Source organism: Electrophorus electricus, chromosome 1 (assembly GCF_013358815.1).
Source record: "Electrophorus electricus isolate fEleEle1 chromosome 1, fEleEle1.pri, whole genome shotgun sequence".
Classification (NCBI taxonomy): Eukaryota; Metazoa; Chordata; class Actinopteri; order Gymnotiformes; family Gymnotidae; genus Electrophorus; species Electrophorus electricus.
The window spans coordinates 4,780,001-4,797,549 of record NC_049535.1 but is presented as its reverse complement, the minus strand read 5'-3'; the positions used below and the strand labels follow the sequence as shown (position 1 = coordinate 4,797,549).

At 43.4% G+C, this 17,549-nt stretch overlaps 1 protein-coding gene across 4 annotated transcripts in view; it reads right to left on the bottom strand.

Moving 5' to 3' along the window:
• Positions 1-790: 790 nt before the first annotated feature.
• ldb1b (LIM-domain binding 1b) overlaps positions 791-17,549 on the bottom strand; it is a 24,988-nt gene continuing 8,229 nt past the window's right edge. Inside the window, exons 1-11 of one of the 4 annotated variants that reach the window (XM_027029472.2) lie at positions 12,709-12,979; positions 6,700-6,802; positions 5,831-5,875; positions 5,524-5,599; positions 5,168-5,270; positions 4,851-5,023; positions 4,447-4,569; positions 4,248-4,331; positions 3,518-3,641; positions 2,729-2,877; positions 791-2,641 (exon numbers count right to left, since the gene is read on the bottom strand). In XM_027029472.2, coding sequence (XP_026885273.1) covers positions 2,411-2,641; positions 2,729-2,877; positions 3,518-3,641; positions 4,248-4,331; positions 4,447-4,569; positions 4,851-5,023; positions 5,168-5,270; positions 5,524-5,599; positions 5,831-5,875; positions 6,700-6,802; positions 12,709-12,733 — 1,236 coding nt within the window. In that variant the 5' untranslated portion in view covers positions 12,734-12,979 and the 3' untranslated portion in view covers positions 791-2,410. Of the gene's footprint in view, positions 2,642-2,728; positions 2,878-3,517; positions 3,642-4,247; positions 4,332-4,446; positions 4,570-4,850; positions 5,024-5,167; positions 5,271-5,523; positions 5,600-5,830; positions 5,876-5,962; positions 6,020-6,699; positions 6,803-10,189; positions 10,534-12,708; positions 12,980-17,549 lie in introns of those variants that run through there. The other 3 variants (XM_027029473.2, XM_027029471.2, XM_027029474.2) reach the window with 3 other exon arrangements.

Genomic DNA, 17,549 nt, shown 5'->3' with positions numbered 1-17,549 from the left:
GATGGGTCTTTCAAATTTTGTCTGGAACCCTTCTAGCACATTCGGCCACCAGCAAACTGCACACCACTGCTAGAACGCTGTATCGCATACTGGATTTTAAACCTATTTTTGTATTAATTATTATACAAATTAATTCAATTAAAACCATTTTTAAAAGAATGTCAACTCATCAACCATGAGAGAGAGAAAATATGTTTGGATCTAAAAAAAAAAAATCCTGTTATTATTCTTAATTGACACATACACATAAAGGAACACATTAATGAAGAAACATCTGATTATGAATATAATAGTCGGACATAGGATAAATTTTTTTTTTCTTTAACCGGTCTATTTTTCCTTTTTTCTATTACAGCATTGCTGCCATTACTACAGTAATACATTAATAAGTTGCCGTTGAAATAAATGTATCCAGAGAAAAGAAGAGAATAACAATGAAAAATGTTTTCTAAATTACCTACCAACTATGTAGACTGAAAGACACTGTTACAGTTAAGCTGGCGAACACCATGCTGATTTTAACAAACTAAAATAAAACATTCGTTCGATATTCCAGCAGAGGGCAGCACTGCACAGCACTTCTCACGAGAAGGTCCTGCAGACATGTGCAGATGATCACGTTTAAAAAAGCAGGTGCTGGACTTATCTGTGTGGCTATTGTAGAAAAAAGAGGATATAGCCACCATTTTTAGATAATGTTCAAATAAATACACAATACTTTGGTAAACAACATTTCCTGTTTGTTCATTTACTTGGTTTCCAACATAAAAAAGCAAGCGGATAATTCTACTTTAAAGTGAAAATTCATATTTTATTGGTACATACATTAATTTAGTCAAGGGCAGAAACTAAGAAAAACAAAAATAGATATATCAAAGAGGGGGTGTCTACAGGGTTAGAAGAGAGAAAGATCACCATTAAGTTTCAATTACAAGTGCAGGGCTTGCAGAAATCTCACAATTTTAATGTAGATTAATTCAATTGGGCATTTGAAAAAAATTACAAAAATTACCAGTGGATTCAAAGACAAATTGAATTTCAATTCTTGTCTCCATACAGTAAATCAAATATGGTTCACACAAGGACATGTACCTATGCTCTACGCAGCTGACATGCACTTAACAAATAACCTGTATGTGCAGAGATCTGACAGGACGAACCGAACATAGAGACAGTGGATCAATAAATCACATTGGCTAATGTACTTAGAGGATCTAATTTGCTCGTATAGGCCTTTAAATTTCCACTTTAACAATAACTGTTGTGACAGGGTTCGCTGCTTTGGTTGGCCTATAGGAACTGGGTACCTGCAGACCAAGGATTCACTCTAATTAGAATCAACTGAGTTTGCACAAGTTCATAAAATTAAGAGAGGGGGTAAAGGACAGAATCATGGGGTTTTATCTTTTCTTTTTTTTTAAAACACATTAGGTCAGAATGGCTTTAGGTAATGCTAAGGAATAATACATTTCCATACAGTTATACAGAACTTTGCTACTACCTTAAATATACAAGCACAAGTACACAAACTGAAATAAAAGCCCACACTAAATTACTCTCTTTTTAAAAATAATACAAACCAATATAATTTGAAGGTTGAGATTTTAAGGACCTTGAAAGTCCCCTTAGCTCCTTGGTCTGTAGCTTTCAACGTTGGTAAAAAAAAAAAATAAAAATAAAATAAAATACAAACATTCTAGGGTAATAGAGGCTGGTATAAAATGCAGAGATTTTTCCCCCCCAAACAGCTTCTTTTAAATGCTCTCCATCTCATCCCTTTAAAATGACCATTCTGGACTGTTCTACAGCATCATGGTGGTACACTGGGATTTATGTTTCAATCCAAATCCTCCACTAATGACGGGGAATTGTGAACAGAAGTTTGCCAGCATCAGACAAAGACAGCCTGGGTTTCAGGCCAAAGTAGTACAGACCTGACATCAGCCTTCACCTTCTGCCAGGTTTGAGAATGTGTGTGTGTGCGTGTGTCACTGGGGCATGGATCTGTGTGTCTGTGTGCGCACTCTGCTGGCGTTATATACGTGTTCTCCTCTGAGGACGAAATGGCCAACTTAAACATACAAACTATCCACAAACTTCTTCGGAGGGGCATTCGTGCCATGAAAAGCCAGCGAATCCAGTCCACAGCTACCGCGCTGTTCAGACCTGATGCGCTCGTCTTCCATTTCTCTTGTTCTTAATGTCCCGGTTTGCTCCCCGGGTCCTCCACCTCTGTCCCACTCTCCTCCGGCATACCGAGACGGGGACAAAATCAGCGGCTGCCATTTTGTATATGTGGATCTGCATGTAAATGAGTGAATCAGCCGTCTGCAACCTGGTGGCCACCTCCTGACGCCTACTTCCTCCATAAGCACCTCCTCTTTGCGCTCCTCCCCTCCCGGCCTGAGTCTCACTGGGAGGCTTGGGAGGTGGGGTTGTCGCTCTTGCTCTCCTGGCTGGAGGGTGCCTTGTTGTTCCAGGGGCTGTTGGCGCCCAGCGCGGGAGAGTTGTTGAAGCTGTCCTCGTCGTCGATGCCATTGGCTGCGTCGAACTGCGTGTTCTCCAGCCGAGTGATCAGGCGCTCGTCTTCGTCACCAAACTCCCCTCCCATCAGAGTGGGCTCACCCACGACCATCACATCCTACAGTGGGGAGAAATCATTAGAATACACTGGAGGGGGAGGTGAAAGGAATTGGCATTACCAATTGTTGGTCTAAAGCCTGCTCACAGGTACTTGGCTGGAGAGAGGGAAGCTGCCAGCAGGGCTCTTCTTCTTGCTGTTGTTGTTGGTGGTGGTGCCTCCACCCGCACTCATGGTGCTGCCGCCTGATATCTTGCGCTTCCGCCGCTTATTGGGCGCTTGCCGTGCCGGCTCCGCTGGAGAATGACAGACCAGACCAATCAGAGCTTTGAGATGAGCAACCCAGAGAGGTTGCACAAGCCAGCCAATTCTCAGAGACTAGTGTCCTCAGCTGACACCAGCATCTGCTTCAGTGCAGCCTTTTACAACACTCAGTAAGCAAGGCATTATTTCAGTACAGTACTGAACAACAAAGTTCAAAATGATGTATAAAAATGTGAAACCATCATCGATATCCCCCTCTATCTTTTCTATATAACATTTTAGATGAGGCAGTACATGTTTTTTATAGTTTGTAGCTCAGCTTTTATTGCTTGTATTTTTATTGTTTGCTTTTATTATATGTAGTTAAAGGTCTGCAGAATACACTTTTAATACACAAAATATCAAAAACTAGCTAAAATCTTGACCGTATTATTCTAAGTGAAAATCGAAATTTGTGAATTGATACACCCCTAATATTTAAAACAAACCAACTTACTAATTCATTTCCTAAAAGTCAGAAACCCACGCTGGACATCCCTAACATGTAGGTGTTCATTCATGTGTTGGTATGCAGTTTATGTATGTTTACGCACAAATTAAGATTTTCTCCCGAGAGCAGATGTGAGAATAGCAGGAGCGGCCCAGCCTGACAAAAAGTGAACATTGGCCTACCTGGAGGAGCTACCATCCTCTGCCACTTCTGGAACAGGCAAGTCTTGAGGCAGTCTCTGGGGCTCAGGCTGTAGGTCTTGTGCCTGGACATGAGCTCTTGCATGGGCTCCAGAATCACACACAGCTGGAGATGGCGAAAGAGAGGGGGAGAGGTACAGAGAGAGCGAAAACTTCAGAATCTATAATACAGTAAGCTCTTTAACACCTAGGCTGTAGTAGGGAATATTACAGAAGACTACAGTCTACATTTTGTGTCTTCTCAACTAACAAACAAAGCAGGCACCACCAGTTCCTTAACGTAGTTCATCAATTACTGCCATATTTGCTGAGATAATCGAGTCAAACTACAATTTCCAGATTCTTTTCATTCTGCTGATGACATCAGTGTCACTTTTTTCACTCAAAAACCAAACTGCTATATCTGGATAACAAAATGCAATTACATTCCTTCCACAAACTCAGACGTTACAAATCTTAACCTGCCAAACAGCTTGTCAGGGGTGGATGTGTAACTGTTTCATTACAAGTTCCAGCAAAGATTTGAGATCCACTTGGGCGTACTCTATCAAAACAACTACAACACCTCCATGAAAAAAAAAACAAGTTCAAACATTCATGCCCGCAGAGCATTTGTGGGAAAGTTATGTTTATTTTCTACTTGGAGATGCTTTCTGAGAACAGCCATGTCACTGAGGCAGCTGGCCCATAGAGAGACTGTGGTAGCTCTCACCCGGAGGTAGTTGAGAGTGGAGTTGGAGAGACCGCATCTCGTGATATTCTTAGACAGCTGGTCCACCATCTGTGGGTCCTGGGCCTGGAACGGCAGACCGGACAAATGAGACATAAATGTCGCTGCTGTGAGATGTTTGGCCCATTAGGAATGGTACATGCGCGGTTAGTCAGGGGTGCGGCAGGGGGCGGACACGTACGTGCATAGCCAGGATGCTGCGGGGAACCAGTTCTCGGTGCTGCCGTATGCTGAAGTGCCACGTCTTTATCCTCATCATGTCGTCAAACATGAACTCCAGGTACAGACGGCCCTCCACACACACCTGTAAAGACATGGCTGTTACGGTACACATCTAACCGGTCCGTTACAGTACGCATTTAACCTGACTGTTGCGGTAGGTTTACTGATATGCACACTTGAGCAACTCCCAAACCCCAAACAACTACAATAGAATAATTTGTTAATGCACTAGGGTGCAGCAAATAAACTGCAATTTTATTTACATGTCCTTAACAACATTGTCAAGTTTCTTAACTGTTTTATCTCACACACACACACATACACACACACACACACACACACCTCTGCTGCTACAAGACCTACCTGTGTGAACATAGGTTTGCCATTCTGAGTGACCATCGTACACTGGTCACAGTCTAAAGACACAAAGTTATTGTGAAAAGATTCCTTTGGGTGCTTTAGCACATAGTAGAGCTCAGTGGCGCCCCCTTCAAATATACTGCGGAAGTAGCGTGGGATCAGCGTCCGACCAATCGCTGAGGAGGACAAACAAAATTTCCATTAGCACTTCACAATGTCCCATGTCAGGAAGAACAATAATCACTTTAATAAAATGATGAATTCAATATCTAAAATATACAAAGCATTCTCATTTCAAACATAGCGTCTGAGTTACTTACTATATCGCTTGGGACCATCCTCTAGACAGAAGGTGATTGTCAGCATGGCGTCGTCCTCAAAAAACTCTGTGGTGAAGGCATCCCACCACAGGTTATCACACTCCTGGAGAGGGGAAGAGAGAGAGAGAGAGAGAGAGAGAGAGAGAGAAATACTGTGAACTCAACATCAAAACAACTGGACATCAAAGGTCCATGTCCTGCAGCTAGACTGGGACAGTTGTCTTTGAGATAGGCACGCTCTACCTATGGAGAACATGTACCAGCTTTGGTGTGACGCTAAACGTGTGGAATTCCACATCCACACCCCCCCCGAACCTGCAGCATTGAAGGACACTTTATGTCTCCACTTCACTCACCTCTGTCCAGTTCTGTAGCCTTTTGTTGAGCTCAAATATCCTGTAGTCGGTCTGGTTCCCATACGGCGTGTGCCTCCTGACAGACAAAAAGCAAGGGTGGAATAGAGAGACAAGGAGAAAAATCAGAGACACAGATTAGACTTCCTTGACATAAGCTTTTCCATAAGAGTAAATGTCTACTTAAACAGAAATGACCGACTAAGCAGGCATTCAAGCAAAAAAAGAAAAAAAAGTTGATTTTTGTATTATTTGGAAAACCTAAATGTAACTTATATAAGATAACAGGAGCACTAGCAGGAATACTTACCCAATCCCAGGCTCTAGGTATGTCGGCGGGTACATGGGCGTTGGGCTGCAGAGTAAGACAAGGAAAAGCGTCAAACAAGGGATCAAAGATCACAAGAGCTCTAAGCACTGCAATGCCATCAACAGACCACACCTGTGGACCTAAGGATCGCCATCTCTCCTAGCATAAGTGTTTCTCCACCAACATGTACGGCATGGAGCTGCATTTCGGTGATGCGTGTATGTGACACCATTTGTGCAGGCCACTGAAGGCTGCTGCAGGGCTGACGACGGCGGATTAAGTCGCCTGACTGATCCCCCGTGAGCAAAATTTCAGACAGGAAGGGGATCGTTTCCTCCCCAGATGTCTTCCCCCCCTTATCTCTACAGTGCAGTGAAGGCAGACAGACATGGCACCCCCGACACTTTCAGTAAACCCTCCCTCATACTGTCCAATTGGAGCAGAGGCTGTTGATTGACAGCTCAGTTTGCCACAGACATGGTGGGACTGGCTCGCGGTTTCATGCACTTCCTTAAGCCTCTATCTCTCTACAGCCAAACCACTGTTGGCTGACTCAGCAAAACCAACACACACAGACACACATGCACAAGCACACAGACACAACCGCACATACTGTGCTTTCCACAAACTTGTGAAGCTCCCCATGACGTAAAAACATAGCAGTACAGAATGCGACAGCACAAATACTGCTTTAGAATTATGAATTATTCAGAATTCAGAGTCAAACGTGAGTCCTGAACATTCATTCCCCAAGAGAATCCAATGGCCAAAATACCTCGCCCAAGAGTGACACTAACAGCAACGCCAAAACCAGTAACACACATTCAGGCCTACTAAACAGCACTTTGTGGGCCATGACAGGCACTCACCCCAGGTCTCTGTCCAGCATGGTGCCGGGGTGGAATGGGGGAAAGGCGCTGCCGTTGGGGGGCTCCTTTGGGGAGTACAGCTTGAATGACTTGGAGGAACAGCCTGAAACAGATGGAAAAGAAAACAGATAAAACATCCGCAAGCTAGAAAGCTTGGAACTCTAGTGCAGCCTACTCGGAATTTGCAGAGGGGTGTTTATCTGGAAATGTTCATGTACTGCTCTTAAGGGCTAGCTAGGTAATCAATACAAAAAAAATATTACTGTGATCAGCTTGAATAACATTGTACTTGCAACAGTTAACACAAATTAGTTAACTAAGAACAACACATTTCACAAGCCCAATATTTTTATTACAGTGCACTTAACTGTTGAGCCCTCCTATCAAAATGAATTCTAGTCATAAGGGTTATAACCGAATTGACAATTGGCCCAGTGATTTACGCCTGATTTCAAAAGTCTTCGGGGATATGTATCCAAGAGTGCAGGGGTTAGTTTTGACAGCATCTGCAGACAAGCACGTGGGTGTGAGCCATACGGGGCAACAGCCTGCCCTCATTTCAATCCACTCCACAGGTCAGGTCCAGTCTGGGGTTTTTACTTGCGCGCACACACGTACACACTCATAGCCCACTATAAACAGAGAGCAGGAGGGGCTAGAGGATGCAGACACACCCCTCACCCCATCTATCCCACCTATTAAAGGGATCTACTGCAAGGCGCATTCAGCCACAAAGGGGTCATGACCTCTGCCATCACTGGAACAACTCTGCCTAATAACGAGTGGCTGACATGTCTGGCAAATAAATCGGAGAGATGTCAATGTCACTTGGCCATCATAAAACCACACACAGGGGTTTTACAAGGTTTGCGAATCCCTGTTATAAAACACATTGGCTAAATCTTAATGTTTGCTAATTTCCTAGGTAGTTCTTTATGGCCACAACATCAGTTTGTTTTTCCTAGTTACGTGAAAACTCTGTGAGGCATGAATCTTTCTATTAAATTCACCTTTAGAATTAGAAACATTCAACTGTTATTTTGTCAACACACTCTATGGATGTATACAGTTAATACCTAGAAATGTTTGAGTGTGATGCAACATACAAAACTAACTGCAGAAATCATAAAGGGCCTTTCCGAGAGCAATGCAGTAATATTGTGGGCATATTTCTCCATTCATTGTTAATTAGGTTGTATGATTAATCCACTTACAAAACATAATCACAACATAAATTATAATCTCAGTACAGGCTGAATGACATTTCCCCCAAACTGTCCATCCCTATATGCTACCATCAATAAATCAACCAGCTAAACAACTCCTGCAGATTTGATTGAATTGGCTTTTTGGGTTTTTTTATACCATGGTAAGGATGTGATAAACAACCACCTAGGCTTTTTGCCCTCACTTCACAGATGCTCTCAGACATCCTTAAGTAGAATAGCAGGGGACAGGGGGTTAATATGGTCTCCAACAAATTAATCAAGGCATGGGGTTTCCAGGGTGCTCCATCAGAGCGGTCTCCGCCCCCAGTCACAACAGGGCTTTTGTCCATCCCTTCTTGTCCTCCATTCATTTGACCTCCACATCACACCTACTTCTTATAGCACCTTTCCATGCACATGTGCCAATACAATACCTTTTAATGAGGGGAGTGGACATACATACCTATTTTGCACATCCAATATCAGATTCATATGCAGGCGCACATACACATGGAAACGCTTCCTGCATCGGTTTACGGTCTTCATGAAACATTTATTTAGACTTTAAGACATTAAAAATTAAGAGAGGATGACACTAGTCACAGAGCTGCCCTGGCCCATGGTGCCTCACAGCAGTGCATTTAGCCACTGTGGTCACATGTTCTCCTTGTCAGCAGGTCAATGGTGACCACTAACACATTCCTGACACCCAGTCTCTATGGCTGTGTTTGCAAGCAGTTTGCAATGCTCAGTTCCAACTCGCTGCTCATACTAAGCTTGCTGAACCTGATGTGGTTTGGGCAGGCACACACGCACACACCTGCAGTTGTGTAAATTTACAGTCCACTACTAACCCAAACTGGATGCTTGAACTAGCACACATTATAAATTGGGATGGTCTGTCTAAATGAAGGCCTAAATCAGACCATCCAATGATCAGTTAAGAACTGTAATTCTTTCCAGGAAGAGTTAGAAGTGATTGTTGTATGGCCATTAAGAGTGATAAATAAATAAATTAATAAATAGGAACAGCATTAGATCTTAAGAGCATACCATTAACAGAGATTGCTCATTTGGTGGTTAATGACCGACTGTCTAAATCAAATCAAGCTACAAACACTAACTTCCTGTGCACTAAATTGCTTTCTTGAAAACAACACCTCCCCCTCCCCCTGATAAACACAGTGTACTCTCTTCCTCTCTTACATGCACTCATGTACACACACACACACATCCTACTCAAGGCTAAAATGTGCTGATAATCTAATTTACCTCAAAATATGCCACATTTTAAGTTGTGCTGACAAGACAGAGAGGAAGCAAAAATCCACTAAAGGATTTGCAAATTGCCCCAGCTGCAGTATAGGACATTTCTCTTCCATAACATGGTTCATTAATGACACGGGAAAGCGGATTATGCCATCCCATAATGGAAATAACACAATTAATGTTTCACAAAATGTGACAACTGAGTCAGGGTTTTTCTACATCTGGAAATCTATGGCCAAGCTGAGAGACAGCACATTAACACCGAACACAAACGTCTTCATGGTGTTACGATTCGGAACCTAAACGACACATTTTCTCAATTAATGCTGAGGTACACGTCCAACTGGTCCGCCAATATAGTTATAATTTGGATTGTTAACAAAAGACATTCCACATAAAAAAATATACGTAGACGAAATACCGTGAGAAGGAGATAAATGTTTAGTACTTCAGATTAAGATGAACAATTTAAACAATTTAGACCCTGTAGAAAAACCGACGGTGGTTACATCAAGTAGGCATACTAATCATATGTATGTTTTTCTAATAGAAAGAGAAAAGTTTTCTGCAAGGTGCGAGATTTCTCTGGTCACAAGACCTCCACTAGTCAAGGAAGCTGGTAAATAAAGTCAGCCTGCTAGCCTTCTCCTGGCGTCATTTCTTCAACTAATGCGCTTCACAAGAGGCAACATAGGGTACGGTTAAACAGAGCAATAAAGTGCCTAAACTAAAGTACGATTATATTTAGGATTTACTGAACGCGGGGCACGTTGATGAAAACAGTTCAGGCCCGATAACTGCCGGATCTATTCTCCTCTCTGCCATGGTAGGGCTATCCTAGCTTAGCTAGCTAAAAAGATAGCCAGTAGGTTAACTGTTAGCGTAAAACGGCCACAATAAACACAAAATACTAATGAATTCTATGACGACAAAGACCGCTTTTTAATGCAGCTTCAGTATAAACAAGCGCATTATACAATAAATGAAACGTACGGCAAAACACAGCAGTTTACCTGCAAGAAGTGCTTTCAGAAATTAAATGTTTACAGATCCAGCGAGAGTAGCCAGGGCAGCGCGCTGTTACGTAGCGGACGGGAGTACGGTGGCTGACTGGGTGCGAGCGACGGTGGAGCAAAATGCAAAAAAATCTCTAACTCTAAGGACGGAAAATACATTGAAAACGAGAGGGGAAACTGTCTTCTAGATTGGTTTCAATGCGATTCCTTTTCCATTAAAAAAAAGCCTGCTGTGGTCTTGCGAATGGACCCCGTTAAGCCCTTTGTTCGAGGGCGGGCATGAACAATAGCTGTAGGCCCTCCTCTTTCTCCGGTCTTCCCCGCTCCCCCACCAGCCAGCTTCTCATCTCCTCTTTCTGCCAGAATGAAACCCGGGACAGCGAGAACACAGTCCACCGCCCTTTCTCAACCCCCCCCCCCCAACCGTAAGCTTGTCTGCTAAGCAGATTTTACATTTCTACTTTTCCTTCGTTGACATATGGGAGTGACACGTACCGATACGAGCAGTTGCACGCACTTAAACATAGAAGAATACTCGTGCAGTTCAGTTGTACTATGAACACCGTTTTATGATCCTGTAATAACCTATTTATAAGATGTTCCTAATTTCAAAATGATTGTAAATTATAATTCAAGAGTCTGCTAATATATGTAAGTTCTACCAGGAACCCACATTAAAATAAATATATCTAAATACACAGCTTAATCAAAAATAATTATTGGTACTGGATGACCTGCTAAATGTAACCCTATGTATATCCCAAAGAGATTATGGTCATCAATTTGTCTAAACAAATCAATAATTCAGTTACACATTTAAACATCTCAACTGCATTAGCCCACTTCATATCTTTACGTTCTTTGACAGCCACGTGTCTGATAAAAAACAATGCAGCTGGGAATTTTAAATGATCAATTCCGACTGAAGTCGATAGCAAGCCACTTAATGTCACGGCGCAAAATCAATAAACGTGGTTTCACGACATTCAGTGTGGACAGTGGTCCAATGTTACATGTTAAAAAATAACTTCGATATCTACATCAATAGAGTCCTGACATAAAATTAAGCCTCACCCAGACTTTACATTAACGTCTAATTAAAAATATTATTTATCTAAAGTTACAGAAACAATCTTAATGGCACAATATACACAAATGTGTGCAATCGAGTGGTACTCTTAAAAATATAAATACTCAGATTAAAAAATAAATAAAAAATAGGGGAGCAGATATTGCTTGCCCAAATTTTCCAGACTGACAACTGTCAGGAACTGATACACACAGTATGTCATAGCGGAGAGCTTTACAATATTTGCACTTTGTATATCCACTGTTTAAACTAGGCTTTGATGCATTTAATATGAAAAACATTAAATGCATAAAACATGCATCTAGAGAATAAAGGCTCCTAGCACGTGCGTGTACAATCATTTTGGTTGTTTACTATTTGCCTTTTTTTTATATAAAATTGTTGTCAAAATGTGCTGTCAAACACATGCAAGGGATTTCAGAAAATCAGATTTTAGAAAACCACTGAGTTGGAATGATTCTGCTTGATTTGACATGTCCTGTTGATGAATACACACAAACAGTTTCTTCATTCTGCTGTTGGTTCTTGCATAGGCAGGCTAAGTGTGAAATTTCTCTCTGTGTGTGTGTGCTTCTTTTTGAGTCACGTTCAGCATACATTTGTTGCCATTTTTTCCTCCTAAACCACTAGTAGTCTGTTCTTCGTGTACAAGGCTGGGTTCCCCCCTGCTGTGAAGCCAGACCACATACATGTGTTCCCTGCATAAATGCAGCCTGCCAGCCTTGTGCCCGTGGGAGACACATTCTGCATGTCCTGGGGTTTAAATCTGCATCTTGTGCATATCTGAGCCCATACACACACCTTAATACACTCAAGTGGCGTGCTTACTGGAAGAACGCTGTGATTGCCCAGTATAATGGCTCTCAGTAGTTAATCCCCTTACAGAGGGAGGAGGTAACTCTTACTTGGTTTTCAGCTGTCACAGAGCAGCACAGGCAGCAGGCTTTCTAATGATGCGTTTGCACGCCACACAGTGCTCTGAACCTGGTCTTATAGAAATGTCACCTTTTTTTAGGCTCGATAGAAGCCATTCTTCCTTTACTAATTGCGCACTGGGGTTGCAGCGTATTGATATCTCAAATGTGATGAATCAAGCTTACCAAAAAACATTACCAAGAACCCATTAGGTAAGAAGGGGTTCAAGCACCCGTGAGAACAGTTTAACTGTAAGTTCTTAATGGTTAGCAGTGAGACAGCTATTGAAGGCAGCTTTTGGAAGTAAATAACTCAGGCTATCCAGACCGAGTCAATGCAGCAAGCTAGCCAACAAATGCAGGCAAGACAGCCTCTGAACAAGAAAGAACAAGATCCAGCGGAAGTGTGCATAGTGCGTCTGCCACAGCCTTGTTCGGAATCTAAGCCCAGGAGTGGGCAAGAGAACAGAGCAAAATCACCACAGGAGCAGAGTGAAAGGGTTCCTTCTTACCGGCTGTTTCCAGTTGGTCAGTCATGATGAAAAGTCTCACTGTTGCCTGACTGAAGATCTCAACTCCCTACACGTACAAGTGCATGAGATGGCAGGATCACATGCTCCCTCTCTCTGTCTCTCTGTCCCTCTCACCCTGAGACACACACACACACACACACACACACACACATATATATATCTACACTCTCTCTCTTTGGTGGATATCTCTGGTGTCCAGGCTGTTGGCTGAAGGGGTGTAGTTAAGTGATGGGGGAGTTCAGGACTCTCATACCCACCTTCTGTTCACTAGTCAACAGGAAGTCTTGAGGCACACATCTGCCATAGGACTGATAACGGTTCATATTGCCCTCCACCTCCAGTAGCGACACCCTCCCCTCCCCCTGACACACACACACACACACACACACACACACACACACACACACACACACACACACACACACACACACACACACTTACACACTTCTGGCTGTCCCTCATGTACTTAGTACCAGTCTGGAGATGTGTTAAATTAACATACCTTGCCAGCAAAAAAAAAAAAAAAAAAAATCACTATTATTTATTAAAACAATTTCATTATATCAGTTGTAACAGCTCTTCAGAATGACTACACGATGACTGTTGGAAGTCCTTCTCCTATTGTAGCAATTCTCAGCTATGTTTGAGGTGTGTTGCAACAATACAGACTTGTTTCTGCATTTATCAAAAAATAAGCACTACTGCCAGCAGCTTATGCAAATATGCGCCATGACGTTGTCTCCCATCCCTATGCCTCTCCCAGCACTTGTGAATGACACAAAGAGCGGGTGTGTTATCTGAGTGATTGACAGGACTCCCATGGGACTGGTGTATTTCTGCAGCGCTAAGCCTCAGATCAATGCTGTTCTGAAGTGCTGATCATAGCGTTTGGATTAGGATCTGCCAAGCCCGCGAGGCTACAGAAGGACTGAACTACTCTCAGATACCATCGTCAATGAAAACACCAGACATTGTGATCTGATACTCGAATATTGTCTAAACGCGTTATGAAAATGCTGTCAAACAGGCGCCATCTAGTGGTCAAAGATTGGCCAGATAGTATGGGCACAGAATGTCATACAGTATAATAACCATCTTATAAATCATGTCAGTGCATTAGTGTTACAAATACAGGGTTTTCTGGAAGAAAGTGAAGACAATATGCTGATTATAGTGCTAAATTATATTTTAAACAGTTATTTTTTTGTTTTTATTTTTTTTATTCAACAATCTTAATATACATGCAATAATACTTCTCTATCACTGATTGAGAAGGCATTTAGCCATTGTCTTTCCTCTTTGCTCTCTGCTGCCTGGGGGCTGATGGGTAAGTGACATTGCCCTGATGCTGCTGTGTTCTCGGCACAGGAAGCCATTTTGTTCCAGATCTGTAGCTGCTGGGAGACAGGTCTGATGTGTGGAGACAGCCTGGCCAATGACAGATCAGTCTGCCAGCCAAACACGCAGGCACCCACCAGCTAAGTGAGCTCTCTCTCGCTCCTTCTCCCTCCCTCCCTCGCTCCCTCCCTCCCTCCCTCCCTCCCTCGCTCTCTTGCCCTCTTTCTCTTCCTCTCCTTCTCCCTTTCTCTGACACAAACCCTCTCGTGCTGCTCTCCTTGTTCCTCCACACTGCCTCTATCTCTGAGACGTGTCTCTCGCTTCAGCCCGCGTGGGTGCAGTGGCGAGGGGTTGTGGGGCAGGGGATGGGGGGGGGTTAGGCGCCGCGTGCTTGCGGTTGCCATTTTAGCACTGCTGTGCTTTGGGTGATTTTCCTCTAATCAAGCGCACCATGTGACTCTCTGCATGAGCGCACACCAACCTCTGTTCACACTGCCACGGAGGGTGTGTGTGTGTGTGGAGTCTGAGAAGGAGGGAGGGTGAGGAAGGAGAAGAAAGGTAAGGAGGAGCTTGTGACCTGTGGACGCTGAAGGTGACAGTACTGCACTGCTGGTTAGACAAAAGGACCTACGGATGCAGCACTGAAATAAAACCAGTTATATTCTAAATCAGGAAACATAAATCCACATTTCGAGACATCGCACTTATGAGCATACGTACATACGCTCCTAAGCACAACAGACACACACACACACACACACACACACATACTCTTGGAAGCCAGACCACACAAGAAGGGAGGTTCAACCCACTCAACATCACTGAGGAATGTAAACAAAATGGGTGTACACAGAGCATGCTAAGTGTCTCTCTCTCTCCCGCTCCTTCTGTCTGTCTGTCTCTCTTGTGACTCACCCTCTCTCTCTCACTTCTAACTGGCTCTTTTTCCCTGCTAAGCAGACACTTTTCTCTCTGTCTACAGGCCATGTACAAAGCTTGCTCTTAGACCAAATGCAACAAAAACAACTGACACTGGCTGAACAGTTCCTTATAATCACAAATCACAAAACAGGCCTGCAATCACAGGCACCCACCTGCAACATCTCTCTCTGAGTCCACACACACACACACACACACACACACACACACGCACACACACACACACACACACACACACTCCAGAACCTCAACAATGCAAAACAGCCTAGAAAAAAAAATTCAAAGCACACTAATTATGATTTACTGGTTTACTATTATGTAACTTTATGAAAATTTATATTCACTGTCGCTTGTGAGTCCAACTGAAAATAAGGTGGCTCTTTGACTGACAGTCAATGAGACATCTTCTTGTAAATGATCCAAACACATGCCAGTGCAGTTGCACACAGGCACTGAACAAATTAATCATATGAACCTATTTAAAGGTTCATAAAACTTTATTGATATGATATTGCAACAGAGTGAGTGAGCAGATGCACTTGAGAAGTTGCAGCTCGCTCTCAGAGACCTCGGCTTTATGAGGAGGCAAGAAGCCTTGGAGAGGAGGCCATCTTGTAAACCTGCTGGGGCATTGTCATAAAACTAAATAAAACCGAAGAAAAAAATCCCTCTAGTGAGAACTAAACTGTGGCATTGTGAGTCTTTTTTTAATCAGTGCTTGAGCTCTGTGTTCAAATAAAGACGGGAAAGGATGAAAAGTGAGCGCTGGCATAGAAATGAAGGGATAGACGCAGCGGAGGTGACCAAAAGCTCTCGCAGAGGACAAAATGCTATCAGGACAAAATGCTATCAGCGCTCGATTCGTGGTACAAGGGCCAAGGGCGTGCCTGTGTGTCTGCTGCTCTGGACGCCTGGGACAGCGTCACCTGGGTGAACCCGACGACACTGGAAACCAACCACAGTGCTTATGGATCAAGATACAGCGTGTCCTTTCTGATATCGGCCCTTAATATTGGAGTCTTAATCCAAATCTCGGCCTCTCCTTCACTCTCCATATTGACAAAGCCCCTTTGTTTTTGTTGCTGAAACTACTCACTCACCCTCCAGGTTTCTGATTTTCTCCACTATAACCTGTTCCCATCACCTCTCTCTCTCTCTCTCGCTCTGTCTCTCTCTTCCTCTCACTCACACTCGGTAAAGGATGAGAGGAGAGGGTGTTGAAGCGTTTGGAAGGCTGTCGCTGGGTGACAGTCGCTCAGTCCAGCGAGACTGAGCGACAGAGTGGAGATATCAACAGCAGAAGACTGTGAAATTACATCAATCTAGCAGGGAGAGAGCGCGAGAGAGAGAGAGACACAGAGACATGAAGCATATTTGCCCCCTACTGGAGGTATAGGATGTGTTCCAAAACTTGCCCCGAACCCTGTGGGATCCTTGTGTTTAAAGACCACCTGCAGCTTTACCCAAGTCTTTTCAATGTGTGCAAGCTTTGGGAGGAACATGATATGTCCCTGGAGGAGGTGGGTAACAGTATGGTCTCTCATAGCTTTTTATCTGTTAAGAAGTATAAACTGATATTTCACTGAAATGGACCAGCTTGCCTTGGTTCAGCCACGACTGGAGGTTAGGGCTGTCGTGGGAAGCTTCTGTCTCCAGTATGCCAGACCCCAGGAGACGGGAAATCTTCCAACCACAAACAAACGAGAACATAACAAGAGAGCAGCCATGGAGCGCAGGAGTGAGACTAGAGAGGGTCAGAGAGACTGGGGCTTATCTAGAGAACAAGAGAGACTGGAGCTGATCTAGAGAGAACAAGAGAGACTGGACCTGAACTAGAGAACAAAGAAAGACTGGAGCTGATCTAGAGAGAACAAGAGAGACTGCAGCTGATCTAGAGAACAAAGAAAGACTGGAGCTGATCTAGAGAGAACAAGAGAGACTGCAGCTGATCTAGAGAACAAGAAAGACTGGAGCTGATCTAGAGAGAACAAGAGAGACTGGAGCTGATCTAGAGAGAACAAGAGAGACTGCAGCTGATCTAGAGAACAAGAGAGACTGGAGCTGATCTGTTGAAGCTCTGTTACTGTTACATCACTGCCAATACTTTCTCAGAGACAGCAGACATAATAAAAAAAAAAACGGATTGCCCTTTCAAACGTGGAACCAAAACCCGAGGGGAGTGTGGAGGGATCCAGAAGTGTTGCTGTGATACTGCCTACACAGACACTTGTTGATGGGGTGTAGACAGAAATCTCATAATAATCTCGCTGATGCCAATGTGTAGGCACATAAAATACAGCCCAGAACAGCTAAACATAGAAACTCACACGGTCTGGCTGCCCTGTCTCTGACAGGCAACATCGAATGACCAGCTACATACACATACACACACACACACACACACACACACACACACACACACACACACACACACACACACACACAAACACATATAAAATGAGAAATACATAAGAGCTCACGTGTTCACACATGCACAATGTGCAATAACAAACATATTTGCCCAAGCTGCAAAATAGTTAATG